This window comes from Callospermophilus lateralis, chromosome 13 (genome assembly GCF_048772815.1).
Source record: "Callospermophilus lateralis isolate mCalLat2 chromosome 13, mCalLat2.hap1, whole genome shotgun sequence".
Classification (NCBI taxonomy): Eukaryota; Metazoa; Chordata; class Mammalia; order Rodentia; family Sciuridae; genus Callospermophilus; species Callospermophilus lateralis.
In genome coordinates this window covers 75,465,179-75,477,759 of record NC_135317.1, presented here as the reverse complement: position 1 = coordinate 75,477,759, position 12,581 = coordinate 75,465,179, and the positions used below count along the sequence as shown (strand labels likewise).

The following is a 12,581-nucleotide window of genomic DNA, read 5'->3' as shown; positions in this document are numbered from 1 at the left end:
ATAAGAAGGCTTTATATTTATTCTCTTTTCTGCTTACTAGCTTATATTTACCACAGACTGGCATCCCTGAATGATTAGGCTTCTGCTCGTTTCCCCAAGCTCATCTTAAATTGTCCTCTTGTGTATAATGTCCCTCACTTTCTGTGGTTATCTTTTACTTCCTCAAACGGTTTAAATTCTTCCCTACTTCAGGGCCTCAGAATATGAACTGGGGTGGAGAATCCAGAAGGCCATAAACAAGATACAGCTATGTTGTGGATCAGTGCAAATCTCTTGGGTCAGAGACAACCTCCCTGCTGTCACCGTCACCTCTGCTGCTTCCTCCTCCACCTCCACCTCCTCCTTCTCCTGTTCTTCCTCCTCCTCCTTCTCCTCCTCTTCCTCCTCTTCTTTTTCTTCCTCTTCTTCTTCTTTTTTAGTTTTAATGATCTTTATGCATCTCTCTCTGCTTTTGTCACCTCCCTCTTCATTTGGCCAATTCCCATTTATCCTTCATGTGCAGCTGAATATCACTTTCTCATGGAAGGTTAGTTGTTTTGCTAAATCTCCCACTTCTAGATTAGTTGCTTTGTTAAATCTCCTGCTTCTCATTAATAAGTTGGGCATAATAGTGCATGCTTATACTCAGAAGGCTGAGGAAGGAAGATTGTTGAACATAGGCGTTGGAGGCCAGCCTGGGAAACATAAGGAGGCCCTGTTTCAAAAAACAAAAAATCAATAATTATAATAAAGTTGTGTATTTAACTGTGTGATATCTGTTTCCTCTCTAGCTATTAAACCCATGAGGACAGGAACCACATCTTTCTTATTCACTGCTTTTCTCTAGAGAATAATAAGCTCTGAATGAATAAATGTGTATCTTGGAAGAACTCGGATTTGGAAGAAGTCAATAGAAGCCAATCTGCCCTGTTTCGATTTGGGTATCATCACTGTCCAATATGAATGCAGAGATTATTATGTAAGGAGACCAGATTGACTATTTAGTATTGCATATTAGTCTAAGTTACCAATTCAGCTTTGGAAGAGGGCACATGGTAGGGTCAGGTGGGGGAACACACATTCCCCTTATCCTAAGCAGCTTCCTTCTGCCACTTCCTTTGCCACATCCTTCTGCCGTGATGTGCTGCCTCACCTTGGTCCCAGAGCAATGGCATTAGCTCACCCTGAAATGAATCCCTGTAAACTGTGAGTCAAAATAAACTTTTGCTCCTTTAAGTTGTTCTTGGCAGGTGTTTGGGTGGCAGTGATACAAAGCTGATTAAAACAGAAATTGGTATCAAAAAGTGGGGTCATTGCTGTGACTAACATGACCATGTTGCTCAGAAACCTTTGGAACTGACTTGTAGGAGGAATTTGGAACAGTTTAAAGATACAGGATGGAGGAGACTTAGAATTTTGTAAGCAGAGCTTAATGGGTAATTCTGGTGGGATCCTAGAAGACCAGAATGCCAATAGGGATACTGAATGTAGGTTTCAAGCAGGGAAATGAGGTTTCTGTTGGGAATTGGACTAGGGGGCACTCATGTTTCATTCTGGCATAGAACTTGGCTAAATTTTTCTGAGACTATGTGTGAGGCCAAATTAAAGCGATGGGTTAATTAATCTGATAGAGGAAATTTCCAGGCAGCACAGCATTCAGTCAGTGGTGTGGATGTTGCTGACATATTTTCTCCAAATTTACTGTCAAAATTGGGAGCAGAAGGCAGAATTTAAGGATTTTTAAAGCTTGCAATTTGACCAGAAAAGTGCATGTAAAACTGGGGACAAGAAAGTTGTGGTTGTTGAGAAGATTATGGCCACTAAAGAGATGTAAATACTCTGCATAGAATCAAATGTATGAAATATGATATGTCAAGAGCTTTGTAATGTTTTGAACAACTAATAATAAAATTAAATAAATTAAAATAAATAAATAAATAAATAAATAAATAAATAAATAAATAAATAAAAGAAAATTGGAAAGATGGCTTGAGGGTATCTCTGGAATGTGTAAGACCAGATCCGTTGCAGGCTTAAGGATATAGAAGGAAAAATTTCTTTGAGAAGAGATCCCAGGAGCACTTTTATTGTACAGGGTGCCCTAGGAAGTTAGTTCACAAGACATCCAGGGGCCATTGCAGCCATGATCCCAGAGGGCCCAGCTACTTCATGAACTGGTGGCAGACCTTGGTGTCATCCACGTGGTGCTAGTTCTGCAGGAATGCTGGATGTTGGAATTAAGAGCTCATGGAGGCTTCCACTGAGATTTTAAAGGGAGACCTGGGCAAAGTGTAGTAGGGTTGGAATCCCTGCAGGCTGCCCTGGAGAGGGCAATATATGAAGCTGTGAAGGTGAAGTCATAGCTGGAATGCAGACCCGAGGAATTAAGAAATGCCAGTAACATGGATTGTTAGTTGAGAAAGTTGTAGGCTACAGAGAAAATTAGGCTAAAAGAGAGCCAGGTGTGCTGCAGCAGGCAAAGCCAAAGGAGTGGGGCTGCCCAAGCCCTTTGGGAAGCACTTCTTGCCGCCAAGACGCTATACTTGGAGTCATGGGACCCATTCTCCAAGTTGGATTTCAGTCTTTTTTGGTCCCACTCTTCTTTTTATGTCCTTATTCCCTACTTTTAGAATGGGAATGTTTACTCTGCAACACTGCATATTAGATATATGTAACTTGCTTTTGACCTTTACAGGGGTTCACAGCCAAGTGTTTGCCTTCAGTCCCAGATGAGACTGTGGACTTGGACATTCAGGCAGTGCTGGAACTATTGATTATGGACTCTATGAGATGGACTAAATGTATTTTGCATTTTGAGATGGATATGGGCTTTTGGGCCTCAGGGTTGAATGTTATGGTTGGATATGAGCTGTCCCTCTAAAGCTCTGGTATTAAGGCAGGGATGTTCAGAAGTCAAACGATTGGATTATTAGAGCTATAACATAATCAGTCTATTATAGCTTGAATGGAATGACTGGATGGTAACTGTGGGAAGATGGGGTATGGCTAGAGGAGTTGAATCCCTGGGAATATGCCCTGCAAATATTCATTTGCTCTGTGATTCCCTCCCCTTTCTCTCTCTGTTTCCTGGCTGCCCTTTCCTGAAGAGCTTCCATCTGCCATGCCCTTCCACCATGATGTGCTGCCTTACCTTGGGCCCAGAGTAATGGAGTCAGCCCACCATGAACTAAACCTCTGGAATTATAAGCCAAAATAAACTTTCCCTCCTCTAAGTAGTTCTTGTTAGGTTATTTTGGTCACAGCAATGCAAAGCTACCTACATACCCATCCTCTAAGTAATTCAGGAAGATTTCTTCAAACATACAAGAGATTCTAAGTTGTATATTTGACAATTGTGGGCTCGGTTATGCAATGGCTTCATAAGTTTGCAAAACATCTCCTTTCCCTTTCAAATAATGGTAAGGGAAAAAGCAGGATAGTAGGCTGAATTCTTGTTCAGATAAGCAACAATGGTGGAGAATGAACATATGTATTATAATTGAATAAAGCTTAAACTAATTTATATTCAATGCTATGTGTAACTATTGACAATCAGGCATCTATGTTAAGCAGTTCATTGGATTCATTGGATTTATGCAACTCCAGTGACTGTAATTTATACATATTGTTTTACTCCACCAAGCCAAAGCATTTTGGAGACCAACTTCAGGATATTGAAAGTAGCCACTCAAAAAATATTATTTCCTTTCTTCTCTCCCAAGTTCAAGGATGAACCATTTTATCTTTCTATGCAGAAATGGTGGGTGAGAAGGCAGAAGGCATTATAAGGAAAGGTCTAGGTATAGTGATTGACACAAGTGAAAGTTGTGCCCACTATTTTCATGGTGTTAGAGCATCTGTCTTTCCACTTTGTTGCATGTTAGCACTTTCACAAATGCCTAAGGAGGGATGGACCTACCTTTTTTGAGTGTTTACTCTGTGCCAGGAGCTTTATATGTACCCTTGCTTTTATTTCTTACACCACCATCACCTTGAAGGAATGATCATTTCTGTATGTTACAGAGGAGAATACTGTGGTAGGTGTCATCTCAAAGTCATGCAGCTAATAGGAAAATGGCAGCCGTGGGCTTAGAACTAAGATCCACCTGCCTGGAGAGGCTGCATATAACATCCTGTGGGATAAGAGGGAAGCTGTGTTAATTTTCTTCAGATCTTTTATTTCCTTCATGTCTTGTCTAGCCAGCATGCCCAAGAGGCTTCCGGAAGCTCAGGGTTGTATGGTTGTTCAACTCAGGTGGGAGAGGGGAGCTGTTGATGCTACACAGTTGACTGGGGAACTCTCTAGAAGATCATTGGTACAGACTCTGCAGACACAGGATGTGTCCTGGAGGAGGGTCGAGGGGGAATGGGCCTGGCTGACTGAAGAGCTCGCAGGCTGGGATGAGGGTCTGTAGGCTTGAGCAGAATCTGAAGGTCATCTAATTCAGTGGTTTTGAGGCTTTTTACCACAAATAATTGCTGTCATTAATTTTGCCCAGGGACACTCTATTAAAGTTTTAAAGAAATAATTTCATTTTCTGATTTTTGTTAATTAGAGATACAATAGATGGCTACTAAATAGAGCTTTGATCAGCATGGGACATGGGACAAAGTCGATATGACTCCAGCTAGACAGAGCAAAGACCTGGAAGGAGTAGCCTGGAATAGCCATGTGAGGAGCCATCTTAAATATGATTCCTCCAGCCCCAGTCAAGTCTCCGAGTGATTGTAGCTCTGGCTTGTCATTTTCAATGCAATGTCATTAAAGATTCTGAGACGGAACTACTAGTTGTCATTCTCAGATTCCTGACCTATAGAAACCGAATTAATAAATGCTTATGATTTCAACCGGCCAACTTTTTTTGTGTTGCAACAGATAAGTAACACAAAAGAAATGGTGTGTTATGCTACACTTAGTTCTTCATTCTTCATGTTGTCCAGTATAGTCATGACAGTATTTTTCATGCTTCAGAACAACCAATAGGTCACAGAAGAAAATATTAAAGTATCTTGAGAGAGAAGAAAAAGGCATACAACATATTAAGGTCTAAAAAAGACATAAACTGGCCTCCAACCCTGGGACTCCAATGATCCTTCTGCTTCAGCCTCCCCAGCATTTATGAGAATAGATAGATGCATGCCAATGAACCCAAATACATATCTCAATTTTCAATGAGACACAGCAGAATTATATTAGAAAAGAAGAATGTTGTAGTAATTTATATATGAAAATGATATCTAGGAGTTTAATATAGTTATTGAGATCATGATCTACCATTTAATAGCTGGATGACCAAAGGTAAGTTATATAACTTTTCTGGGTCTCATTTTCATTATATGAAAAATGGAGACGTTAGTAATTATTCCCTCATAATTTTACATGACAATAAAGAGTGATACCAAGTCCTTAGCCAAGTAGCTGACAAATAGCTTTAATTAATGTTCACATTATTAGCATAAATATCAGGTATCATAGTAATATACGCAAACAGGTTAGAAGCAGGAAGTCTAGAGCCTAGGGATCCCTTGGGATTAGTCTATGATCAACTCATGGCGTAAAGCACTTTATTAATAAAGCAGTTCAGAAAACTTGAACTTCAAACATGTTCTATAGCTTGTTAGATCATTAAACCCCAACAAGAAAAACTGAACAAAACACAGGAAAAAAAATCTTGTATTTCCGAGCTTTCTGAAAAATGGCAATAGTACTTCGTCTTACAGAAAATAGCAATAATGATGCCCTAGCATATTTGATGAATATATACCTAGCACAGACACACTCAAGAGAAGTGCTCTAGGAATTGTAGCTGCGAACACTGATTCTGTAGCTTCCCCAGATGCCTGTTCCCTTGAAGGAGGTGCCAGCTCCTCCTCACGTTGAAATGCAGAACCTGGCAGCGAGCCCTGCCTAAAATGTCCAGGCCACAGCACTCGTGCGTCTGTCCCTCCCCTGTCACCTTCTGCTAGCCTCCATTCTTAACTCTAACCTTTCATCTCAGAATTTCAGCTTTGATGCTTCCCACTTCCTTCCTATGGTTACTTTAACCGAAGTGAGTCAGGTCTTACTGAAAAAGTGACCACAGCCAGTCAGCTCCCACCCTCCCTGAGCAGGGGGAGCAGGGCGGCCTGGGCAGAGCCTGAAGGGAGTCAGTGTTTACTCAGCCTCTTCTTCCCCTCTCTCCTCCAAGTCACAGGGCCTTGGGTAGGGCTTCCCCAGCCACGGTGCCTTCCCCCTCGGCCAGCAGACCGCAGTCAGAAGCCATTCTCACATTTGTCTGGTGGCTAGGGAGGGGACAGGAAAAGTGGCTGCTGGAGTCCGGGGTATCCTATCCAGGGGGGCCCACATTCTACTCTGTTAGCTCCAGCCCTGGTGCCCCTAATTTCAGCTCAAAAAGCCTTTGGTAGGAGTTTTTTTTGTTCTTATCAATAACAACTAATTTTGTGTACTGGAATCATCTCCAAGGGCTGGGAGCCAAGTTAGCACTTTCTTTTAATTCTCAGGATTTATTCTCACACTCTGGGCCTGTGGAGCTTGAAGAAGCCAAAAAAAAAAAAAAAAAAAAAAAAAGACTAAAACAACTTTTTTGCCTATCTTTCTGATCTCAGTATATACAAAATAATCATATATATATATATGAAAGTTGTAGATGAACATGATACCTTTATTTATTTATTTTTTTAAGGTGGTGCTGAGGATCAAACCCCTCACCTCTCATGTGCTAGGCAAGTGCTCTCACCACTGAGCTATAGCTCCACCCCCACAAAATAATCTTTCTTAACCTTCGAAGTCAGCATAATTCTTAAGGAGTTAGGGGTACATCTTAAAGGACTGCATTATAGGAAGACCATGGTGGTCTTGCTGTTGGGCTTTGAAAGTGCGAATTGCTTTTTCTCCTGATCAAGTTTGGAGCCTCCTTTCCTAGAGAAGTTGCTGGCTTCCTTTCTCTGGAAGGTGTAATTCATTCATTCGCCCCTTTCCTTTCGTCTTGTGGAAGCCTTAAGAGAACCATTTCTGTCACACAGGAATCAAATGACACCATGATTTGAATAAGACCCATTTATTTATTCAAAATTAAAATCTGCTGTGAAGACAGACAAACAATATAACATTCCCAAAGGAACTGAATTACTTGTAGTTAAAACTGAGTTCTATTAGAACCAACTTTAGGTTGCTATAAATAACAAGCCACAGCTTTAGAGAATGAAATGGTTGGAGAATGAGGTCAGGGAACTCCCTCTGAGACGTGGGGAGGTTAATCCTGGTTAACTGCCTGGTTTCTCTTCCTAAGAGGGGAAGAGTCTTTGCAGCAATCCAGGAGCCCAGATCCAGGGACAAGAGAAATCAGAGGGAGATCATGGAAAACAGCTCAACAGCCAGAAGTGTAGTCATGCTTGGGATGGAAACTTCCATTGGCTCCCCAAGTTACACTTTTTCCCCTTACAAAACTTATAATTTATCTTAAAACACTCAAATACCATAGGGTGTCACCCTATATAAACAGCTTAAACATAGGTGAAAATAATAAATATTGAAAAAATTATAATATTGGGCTTCTAAGTAGTTCACAGAGAAGCTCAGTAAATAAATAGAAATGGGAACTGAGGTATCAGAGGTAATAAATATTCTAGGAGAGAGGTGCAACAGGGTTTTCGAAGGAGCTGGCTTGGCTAGCTTAGAACCCTGAGTCAGATTTTGGGAATTTCCAATTTATATCCTAGAGTACAGTAGAGTTGCCCTTCTGGATGTTTTAGCTATTTATCTTCGCTGTCATGTAGGCTTCTATGTAGTTGATGAAGATGTCAAACTCACTCATGGCTTTGTAGATGCCTTTCTCTTGAAGCTGTACAGGGAGATAAGAAACACTTGGTTAAAACCTACTGGTGGAGGGAGGGGCCCCCTCCACTTGGAAGGGCAAGACAGGAGTCAAACATAGAGGCTATTCTTGCTCTCTTGTGTTGGGAGGTGAAGAATGACCCTGGCCATCAGGGATATGCCCAGCTGCCTTGGGAAACGTCTGGGCCTTGACCCTTAGCCCTCACAGGCCAGCAGGCAGTGAGAGCAACATCTATTCTGCAAAGCAAGTTTTCAAATGGTGTCTTTTCAACATTTTTAAAGGTCAGGTGTTCACATAGTGTTTATGCAGAATTTAATGAAAAGATATTAGAGGAAGCAGTTTGAAAGCAAGACAATGAGGAAAAGGAAATTTTTTATGTTTGTATTCTCCCACTAAGAGATCAAGCAGGCCCTGTCTGGCTGGCTGCTTTCACCTGTTAGGGGACTTGTGCCCCCTGATGCTGGAGCCCTTTCTAGTGAATGTTCCCAACCCATGAAAAGGGCACAGACCAAATGGCTTCTGGGAAATAGGGTTTAAGAGGTTCTTAGGCAGTTGGAAGTATGAAACCCTATTTAGTTTGGGAGTTCATATTCTCAGGCACCTGGGGAGGTATGAAGGGCAGATGGAAAGTGAACTTGAATCAATTCTAGATAAGTAAGAATTCTGCTTCCTGCTCATTCTAAGTTTAGGGGAATCCAGCCTGAACCCCCAAGTGTGTCTGCATGAGCACAGGCACGTGTCAGCTTCCTGCACGTGTGGGTTCAGCCTGGATTCCCGATGAGCTACTTTCTTTCTGTTTCCTTTATCACTCTCCCCAGCACCTAACTCGCCGGCCTGTCCAAGCTGAAAGCTTGCAAAGACAGTCATTTAGAAACTCCCAAGACACTTCACAGAAAACAAATAGAACCGAGGCAGCTGCTCCTCATTGGCTGAGGAGCTCACACCATTTCTGAAGTTCCCACACCCCCTCCAAGTGTGGGGCAGGCTGGCTGAGCACCTGCCACCCTCTGCCCTTGAGGAGCGGCCAGAGTTTGTGTTCTGCAGACCCTCTCTGCCCCGACCCAGGCTCACCTTGCTAAACGCATCCTTCACTTGCTGTACGGCCTTGCTCTTATTTTCACAGGGAAGGAAACGGTGCTACAGAAGAAAAGAGAAAGTGTTAATGGCCCCGGTTCCTGTGTCCATGGCACTTGGGGGGACAAGTTGGTAGCATGAGGAGGGGGCCCGATTCATTCTGAAAGCCTACTTCTCCTACTCCCAGGGAGAATGGAGCCTACCTCAGTCTTACAATCCCGCCACCCAAGGGATAGAGAAGAATAACCAGGGAGATGAAATGTTTGTCTTTTTCTTGCTTGAGAATCCAGGTGATGGGCTTCCTCTGCCAGAACCCCAGTGTCTACTGTCCCTTTCCTGCCTCTTTGTCTCCTCTCTTTGAATCTCAGACACCAAGGACCATTTCCAAGTGTCTGAGAAGTGGAGACATTGTTCCAGCTATGCCCTGTCCAGTAAGATGACACTGACTAATTTTCCAATCTCAGTGAGAGATCAAAACAAACCATCAGCAGCAAGGGCCGACTTCAGGTGGAGAAATAAATCATCTGGGAGATTTATTCACAGACACTTGCTTGGGGACAGTAGTCCCCTGGTCCTTCTGAAATACTGGGAGAAATCCTGTCAGCCAGTTGTGCCACACTAAGAGACTTGTTTTCCAAAGATTGAGAAGAGGTGGGTGACACTTCCCCCTCCTTGGGAGCTGAGGCTTAGGTCCAAAGGGACAAGGGAGCCCTGGCTGAAGCTCAGGGCCCCTTTCATAAAGAGAAAGGGGAGTAGTTAATAACCCACAAATGACTCACAAATAACAGGAAAGCTATGTGCAAATCTTCACATGTAAATGCCTAGCGCTCCCCCCACCCCACCCCCAGAGAGAAATGAGCAAGAGATCTGACTCCCGGCACCTTTCTGAATTCACAACTAGCCCTGGCACTCTAGGTCTTTGTGTGTCTCTGGATGTAACCCTGCTAGGTCATAGGAGATGGCATGCACAGGTCTGCTACTCACACAGCGCCGGAGCCGCAGTCTGAGGGTCTTCAGCTTCTCCCCCAGGGAGTTCACGTGCTCCTTGACATCTGGGCTGTGGTTCTCTGCCTGGGGCATCACCTCCACTAGGTAAAACTGGATCATCTCCGACAAGGCTTGGCAACCCAGGTAACCCTGCGGGCAGGTGCCAAAGAGTGGGGGTGACTGGGAGGAAGAGCTGGTGCAGCTAGCTGCAGAGGACACCCTTGTCCTGGGGACCTTCCTTAACCAGCCACCTCTCCCCCAGGATAAGCCCTTCGTTAAGCCCCTGGCTGCTGGCTTTGTGCTGAGTTAAGATCTTCCTACTTCTCTTTTTCAAAGTGAAGGAAGCCGACCCAGCTGTCTGCAGTCACCCCGCCTCCCTTCCCTTAATCACATTGCACACTCTCTAGCCCTGGCTCTCACCTTAAAGTCCTCCAGCAGGGACTCGCTTAACAGCATGTCATCCAGCTGATCCTTTGTTTGCTGTAAGAACAGAAGAAGCAGAACTGGAGGTGTGGGGAAACCTGAGATGCATGTCTTTCCCATGCCCTTTTATTTATGGAGTTTTCAATTTGTGATCTATGGAGTTCCTGCCGGCTTAAAAAAGGAGAGTGCTAGGACTCGTTGTTAAATCAGGTCCTCCCACTCCAGATCAAGTTACTTTAAGAATCAGGCTGATTTTGAAGAGAAGACAGAAGCTGGACTCAGTCCTGGTCTTTCCGTAGAGCCATAGCTTTTGTCAACCCTTTTATTCTTGAATCCCTTCTCATGTCTTGCTCTTTGCTTTTCTTTCTGTCCCTGGAGGACATCCAGCTCCAGTTCTGAGAACTCTCTAGGAAGGGGAAACTTCTCCCAATGCAAGTTTTCTCTACTCATGGTCCTGTCCCAAATGTCAGTCTTTAAGTTTTGGTGACCTTCTAAGCAGAGGCAATTTCTGTTTTTTTTCCACCCCAGAATAAGTGGAACATTTCTACCTCCCATTAGAACTTTCTTGATCTTTCCCAGTCAATAAAGTCTCAATCTCCATGGAATCTTATAGAAAGTTTCTGAGCATAGGAGAGAATGCATTTATGAACCACTTAGGCAGCTTTCCCTGCACCTTTCCTACATCATCTGGGCATGGCTCCATTGTGGATTTTCTTAAGAAATTAGGTTTGAGGGGAATGAGTGTTGGGGATGGAAGGGGAGGAGGAAGAGGAAGAAGAATACCCTCTCCTGGCAGTCCCGGAAAGAAAGCAGCAATACTTACAAAGAAAATCTTCACCCTGCCAAAGGCAGCTCGGAGTTCTCGAAGCATGTGAGGCAGGCCACCTGGGAAGTGGGTGCAGGTTTCCTCAGACTGGGTGTTCTCTCCTTGGCTGGTCCCCATCCCAGCCAGGAGGACCAGGCAATATAGCAGCACGGGGTTGGGCATTGCGGAACTCTGCTTCTTCTGCAAGTCTGCCTGTGGTTTGGTTTTGCAAGAGCAAGCCCCTGATGTGTAGACCTCCTCCTGGGTCCCCTCTTTTATATCATGAGCTTGGTGAGGCCCGTTATGAAGCCACCGTCAATTTCCTGAGGGGGGGTTTTTTTTTTTCTCTCTCATTCAAGTCCCTCCCTTTCCTAGACTCCAATCTGTATTGGTTGAGTTTAAAATTTTTAATTTCTGCATCGTAAGCAAAGGACTGGTTGAATATTAACTTTGAGGCTCTTTTTTAACATACGTTTTTTTTTTTCAGTTTCTCAATTAAAAAAAAAAAAAAAGTTAACTTCCTGAGGAGAACAGCTGTTCTGTGTGCAGAGGCCCACAGCTGTGAGTTCCATTCGCGTGTTCCTAGGTCAGAGTGACGCGAACAAATAGACCATTCCAGAATACACTGGGATTGAGAAATCATTGGATCCCCCTCAACCTAGGTTGCATACCCAGACTTTTCCTTACTGATTTGGGAAGTCACCTGAGGTCTCTGGACTCAGTTTTTTCCAAGTCACAGTGAGTGGTGGGCTAAATATCCTCCCTTCTTTAAATGTCCTCCGAGTTCTTTCTTGTCATGTTTAAGGACAACCTCTTGACGAGGCTGGCATCCTACAGGACAGGAAGGTCAGGGGTGAGCGCCAGCTTCTTCTCTGATCCTGGCTTCATTGAGATTCTCAGCTCTAAGTTTTCACATCCTCAGCTCTCTCAGCTCTTGGGAATGTTAGGGACAGTGGTCTGCATCCCCCAAAGCTTGTTAGGTGCCATTCAGGTCGTTCTCACCACGACCCTTAGCAGCTCCATTTTGTAGAAAGTAGACCATCAATCAAGGTTCAGAGCTGTCCTGTCACCCACACAGTGTCACCTGTGTGCTGAGTGAGGGAAGCGCCCTTCTTAATACTGTCCCCAATGTGAAGAAGGAAAGCCTGGATGAGGAAGTCCTCAGGTTTTTTTTTTTTTTTTTTTTTTTTTTTAATGTAAATGGCATTCTATCTATCTATCTTTCTATCTTTCTATCTATCTATCTATCTATCTATCTATCTATTTATTTTTGGTTGTGCTGGGGATTGAAACCAAGGGTGCATTGACACTGAACTCTATCTCTAGCCCTTTTAATTTTTTTTTTTTTTTTTAATTTTGAGACAGATTCTTCTTAAGTTGTCCAGGCTGGACTATCCTCGTGTCTCAGCCTCCAGGATTGCTGGGTTTACAGGTGTGTGCCACAGGGTCTGGCCAGTGTCTCTTTGGGTTGTAGGCTT

At 43.5% G+C, this 12,581-nt stretch overlaps 1 protein-coding gene across 1 annotated transcript; it reads right to left on the bottom strand.

Moving 5' to 3' along the window:
• Positions 1–7,639: 7,639 nt before the first annotated feature.
• Il10 (interleukin 10) lies at positions 7,640–11,286 on the bottom strand. Its single transcript, XM_076832361.1, has 5 exons — positions 11,122–11,286; positions 10,296–10,355; positions 9,873–10,025; positions 8,886–8,951; positions 7,640–7,820 (listed from the first exon to the last, which is right to left on the bottom strand). Exons 1-5 carry the CDS (start codon positions 11,284–11,286, stop codon positions 7,728–7,730), a joined length of 537 nt encoding a protein of 178 aa, XP_076688476.1. The 3' UTR covers positions 7,640–7,727.
• Positions 11,287–12,581: the final 1,295 nt, after the last annotated feature.